This window comes from Glycine max, chromosome 18 (genome assembly GCF_000004515.6).
Source record: "Glycine max cultivar Williams 82 chromosome 18, Glycine_max_v4.0, whole genome shotgun sequence".
NCBI classification, from domain to species: Eukaryota; Viridiplantae; Streptophyta; class Magnoliopsida; order Fabales; family Fabaceae; genus Glycine; species Glycine max.
Genome location: NC_038254.2, coordinates 43,078,162 through 43,083,707, shown reverse-complemented (window position 1 = coordinate 43,083,707; position 5,546 = coordinate 43,078,162). Strand labels below are relative to the sequence as shown.

General features: G+C 35.3%; 1 protein-coding gene across 1 annotated transcript; it reads right to left on the bottom strand.

The window, feature by feature from the left end:
* Positions 1-1,328: 1,328 nt before the first annotated feature.
* On the bottom strand, positions 1,329-4,497 carry LOC100786446 (importin subunit alpha-4). The gene is made up of 10 exons (XM_006602509.4): positions 4,330-4,497; positions 4,144-4,243; positions 3,969-4,057; positions 3,734-3,871; positions 3,202-3,390; positions 2,947-3,110; positions 2,728-2,806; positions 2,360-2,491; positions 2,036-2,169; positions 1,329-1,786 (listed from the first exon to the last, which is right to left on the bottom strand). Exons 1-10 carry the CDS (start codon positions 4,459-4,461, stop codon positions 1,474-1,476), a joined length of 1,470 nt encoding a protein of 489 aa, XP_006602572.1. The 5' UTR covers positions 4,462-4,497; the 3' UTR covers positions 1,329-1,473.
* Between the last annotated feature and the right edge of the window lie 1,049 nt (positions 4,498-5,546).

Genomic DNA, 5,546 nt, shown 5'->3' with positions numbered 1-5,546 from the left:
TGTGGTGCTAATTCCCAATTTTGACTTTGGAGCAACACGGGTCGTGCTCAAATGTGTGACATTGATTGAGAAATTCCTGAAAAATCAGCATGGCCATGCTGGAATAGCCTGGCCTGTAGCTATAGTAAGGGCCATGCTAAATCAACACGGGTCGTACTATTTGAAGATGCCCACAACTTTCTCTTTTCTATTCTCTTTTGGCTCTTTTCTTAGTTTATCAACTTCCTTGCTCAGATGTTCACACTTAACACATACCCATAAACTCTAATAACAAATGAAATTAAAACAAGATATAATGGGAGCAAATATATTATCAATGTAAAAAGGGGGCAATCTTAGGATTTGGAGTGGGGAGCAAATATATGATTTTAAGTTAGATGTTAAGTAACTTGTGTTTATTGAGAGGGGGGGCTGCCTATGTACGTGGCAACCAACCTAGTTTTGGTCCTGGTTGCATGGAACGATCAACTGTAACACTCATGGTTCAGCAAGGGGTGACATTTTCCATGACCCCATGAGCACCATGCTGGGATGATTTTCCTCCTATATTGGGCTCCAATCTGCCTTGTATGTTGAACTTTTTGAGGTCATTCTTGCTCATGAAATTGACATCCATAATAATTCGAAGAAGATTTGGCTGGAGTCTGACTTTATGTTGGTTATTCAAGCACTGAAAAACTCATCCATAGTTCCTTGGTCTATTCGCTATCGATGGGAAAATAACTTACTCTTTTGTAAACTGAACCTTATAGTTTCGCTTTCTTCTAATGTTTACAAAGAAAGAAATTTTTATGCTCATGCTCTAGCCAATCATAAGGCCTCTTCCAAGGCTAGATTTACGAGGTGGCAATCCGTTCTTTTTGTTAAGGAAGTATTCCTCCGTAATAGAAATGTTCTCCCTAACTATAGGCTGTTGTAGCTTCTCTAAATAGGTCTTGGTCTAGTCCTCCATTTTGTTAATTTTATTCTCCTCTTTCTAATGATATTTGGAGTGATTTGCTTTGGGTTCTCAGAAGGTGCCAATATAGTTGGAATGCTTCTATTTTCAGTTGGCTCTCTAATTTTATAAAAAATAATTGTTGAAAAAGTCTACTGGTATTCATATTTTTAATAAAAAATAATAATAATTTAGAAGGGGAAATGAAACTGGCTTGTAAATTTTAATATTGCACTTATTCTTCTCCAGTGAATGAAGGCCATTAAACACTTTAAGGTCAATGCGTGGCCTAGAGAGTTGTGCTGATTACACACACAAGGCAAGACATACAACAACTTTTCTTTAATTTGCAGTATAGAGAAACAAGTAAAACTAACTGAAATACGCACTGTATCATGTAACCGGGTTATCAACTTTTAGTAATATGCCAAATTACTATCCTCCCATGTGCAAAACAAAAGAAATCCAGAGCCATGGCTGAGTAGTAGACAACAGAATACTATGATTCAAAATATGAAAAATCTTGTTGACCAAACTCATCCTCTGCCCAAATCATCCTGAAGATCCGTATCTTCCACCAAATCATCCTCTGCCCAAAATGTCTTGAAAATCCTCGCAGCTCTCTCTTTAATCTCCTTCTTGTCATGGCTCTTCAAATTTTCAATCATACCCCATCCATCACACTTATCAACCCTTTCAGCAAAGCTATTGCCTCTATCAATATCCTTGTCAACTTCTCCAACCACCAAAATGTTCTCTAGCCCCTCGAGACAGTTTGACACAATCTCTGAGTTTGGATAAGCCAAGAGATCACATAGTGCCTGAATGCAACGTTGATCCACCAGGTACCTACAATAATGTTTCATCATACACCTAATTAAGTATTATCACAACATATTGCAGAGGAAGTAAGCATTATTATAAATAACTTTATTAATAAACCAGGAGTAACATACCATGCATTATTCTTTTGGAGTCATATATATGTGTGTGTGTGTTACCTTTTCTTTGTTTTTTCCACTGATAAAAGTGATCCATGTATTTTCTGAAGAGGAAAAATTATGATAAAGGAAAATAAAATGTAATGGCGAACCATACCTGATTTGGTCATGAGATCCTCTAGTGGCATTGGAGATGGCCCAGGCCACCTCCTTCTTTAGGTCAATCTCACAGTCTTTACGATAAATTACAATAGCAACAAGAACAGGAATAATATGGGCATCGATGATAGCCTGCGCCGATAATCATAATAATTTTCTTATAAGGTTTCTCTTGTTCTATGTTAATATTTTCAACAAACAACAAGTTGTATTGCAACTTGCAAGCGAAGTAAAATGTCAGTTTAAAAGTTCAAACTCCCTTGCATATACATGACACACCTAAAAGCCAGATATATTATAAGATTCATACTCTTTTCTTTACCTGTATTTGAGCTCCATTCCCAGCTGTGATATTTGAGATTGTCCAACAAGTTTCTTTGTAGATCTGTTCTTTGTCCCGAGAAATAAGAAGAAGTTTCGAAAGACCCGTGATCAATCCTTTATCAATTGTAAGCTGAAAATATGCAAAGTTTATTTTTTGGAGAGCAAAAGAAAAAGGACAAAGGGACCAAAAAATAATGATATTTTCTTAATTGTCAATATGACTCGTTGATACCAATATTTTCTATAATGTGACATAGTACATATAAATAATTAGGCTCCTAGATACAGAGTTACACCTTGCCCACATAATAAAAAAATCAAGCTTTCAGAAGAATAAGAAGATAATGATACATTGTTTTTTTCTACCTGAGTCTGAGCATCATCACCAGCAACAATGTTTCCCAGAGTCCGAAGTACAGGTACAATAACTGTAAGTGATGAATTCCTGCTAAAATGTAATTTAATCATCCCAAATTATCGAACAATAGGATAAGAAAATGGAGTACATGAAGTCACCCATGATATGAATTATGAAAGACACAAAAGGTACTACTAGCATCAAATAAATGCAATGAGATGACATACGTCAGAAGATCCACAAGTTTTACGCAAAATTCTGCTTCAACAATAGTCTTTGTTGTGTCACTTGAGACATCTGAAATGTAAAAGAGAGCCCAGCATGCATCTGATACAACTTCTTCGTCGCTGTTGTGGATGAGTGTCTTAAGGACAGGCATCAAAGTCTTTACCTGACAAAGATCAAGCCCATTATACTATTATGGACAGAGAGGATAATTTTAACTACAGCAGCAAGATTTTATGAAATGAAATGTCCCCAACCTGTTCCAAAGTTACCGGAGGCTTTCCACGGACCAAGTTGGATAAAGTCCATGTAGTAATCCTCAACATAGACAATATTGGAGATGGTGGGTTCAACAGAGATAATAATGGTAGAAGAGCATGTTCGTTAAGAATAAGATCACTATAGCATGGGGAATCAAAAGCAATGTTCCCTAAAACCCATACTGCCTGTTCAAGACATGGGAAATAGTTGCTTATTAATTCAGCAGAATGCTTCATAGATGATAGAAATTGTACAAACATAAGAGTGAGGAAACTGATAGACATATGAGTCATTAGCACAGGAAATTGAACAACAGTTAAGTGTGCATTTGATTCCAGGTTAGAGAATAATTCAGAATAGATTCTGAATTGAATCAATTTGAGTAACTTTTCGGCTGGATTCAAAATTTTATATTGAATTCTACTCTTGACTTATTGTTTAACAAAAATGTTCAAACTCAATTTCATCAATGTTCATTCAAACATGCACCGAAATGAAATTAGTGAAGGGGAGTGAGGAAGAGTTTACCTGCTCTCTGACATCGTCATAGTTGTTGGTAGGGCTCAGAAGTTTCACCAACTTGGGAACAGCTCCGTGGTCAACAACAGCTCTTTTGTGTTGGGATGTTCCACTAGCAATATTGGTTAACACCCATAAAGCCTCAAACTGTACAAGGAGGAAAAAATAACAACTATTGGGTGAGTAAGGACAAAAAACTCAAAACCTTCACTTATCAGAAAGATGAGGGGAATGAAAAGCATACCTGCAACTGGTGTAAACCATCGCTTTCCAAGAACTCCACAATGCGAGGGACAACGTCTGCTTTAATCACCTCATCAATTGGAGGGTGCCCTAAACCCAGTGAATGTGAAAAATTAGTGTCCTACACCAAACTAACTATGGATGGAAAAAAAAATTAAAAATATGAATTGATATACCATTTGCTAACAGTTTTCTGAAGTGAATAGTTCCCTCGAATTGTTCGGCAGCGGACTCAGACCATAGTCGTTGCTTCATCACAGGAATATCTTCCAATAGCTAATAAACAAGATTCAGATTCTGAACAAAAAAGGCTAAGAAAATAAGTTGTGGCTCAAAATTAAAGATGCATGCAGATTGCAAACCTCTTCTTTGGAATAGACAGCAAAAGATTCTCTTCGTTTACTGAGGAGGGTGTCTTTGTAGGGGTCAGTTCTACTATGATAGCTTCTCTTCCTCTTCTCTGAAGCAGAACTAGAACCAGGTTGCAGAGACATTCTTCTTCACTTCTTGCTTCTTTGACGACTTTTTCTTTCAAGAAACTAACAGTGAGGTGAGAGTGAATGAGTGCAATGTGCAACCACTCTAACTGAAAACTGAAAACAGAAAACAGAATGTCGTCTATTTATTCAAACCAATGCCAGGGGGCGGACTCCGTTTCTTTTGCTTCCAATACTGATTCTTTATTAATTAAGAAAAATGTATGCACAAGGTATTAAATAAAAAGGAAATTACTTGTCAAAATAACCAAATAGGAAATTAATATTATTTTTTTAATATTATCAAAATCCTTGAAATTCTCACAATGAAAGTTTACAAGGAAATTTTAAACTTTAAACTATAATATTTTATTTTTAAATAATTAAAATATTTAAATTAATCATCAACATTGTATTTCAATGATAAGAAAGAAAAGGAAGAATGAAAGTGAATAGACGAGAAAATAAAATAAGATAAATAATAGGTGAAAATAGAGGTTGTTTGGTTGAAAATTAATAGAGTGGTTTAAAGAAGAAATATTTAAATTAATGTTGATTGTAGGTAAAAGAAAAACTTAAAGAAGAGAGATTAATATTGAATAAAATATGTTATTATTGTTGTCCCACATGTGTTCAAATGCAGCACATGCATAAATACTTAGCAGCTAAAGACAAGCTGTATCATGGTGTTTTTTATGTAATGTATGATAAGTGATTTAATTAATGTGTAAGAGAAATTAAATTTAAGTTATGTTACTTAATGAGCCAATTATAAAATGGAATGATTTTTTTTTACATGTGTAATGTTTGGGTTTCCATGATATTTGGACATTAGCTATGTGTTTTTTGTTATGCAAAAAAGGGTGCGGTAGGAGATAACTGAGGAACATTTAGCAAAAACCAAAAGCAAACCCTCCCTCTCTTTAGTAACACGGGAAGCCTCCTCCCGCTCTCATTTTTATTCTTCTCCTCAACGTCTCTTCTCCATAGCTAGGAGAATTTTGAAGTTCAAAAAAGGGAGATCCTTTTTCCTTCTCCTATATAGCTCTTTTGTTGATTTCTATTTGGTATGCACCTTTCTTTCTCCCTTTGGTCTCTTTGTT

Bases quoted from the DNA above. Each gene is read 5' to 3' on its own strand.
- LOC100786446 (XM_006602509.4), bottom strand. From the start codon at position 4,461: ATGTCTCTGCAACCTGGTTCTAGTTCTGCTTCAGAGAAGAGGAAGAGA. The intron at 4,244-4,329 runs GTTTGCAATCTG...CTTGTTTATTAG, and splicing joins CTGTCTATTCCAAAGAAGAG to CTATTGGAAGATATTCCTGT. The intron at 1,787-2,035 runs GTATGGTTCGCC...ACATTATTGTAG, and splicing joins GGATCTCATGACCAAATCAG to GTACCTGGTGGATCAACGTT.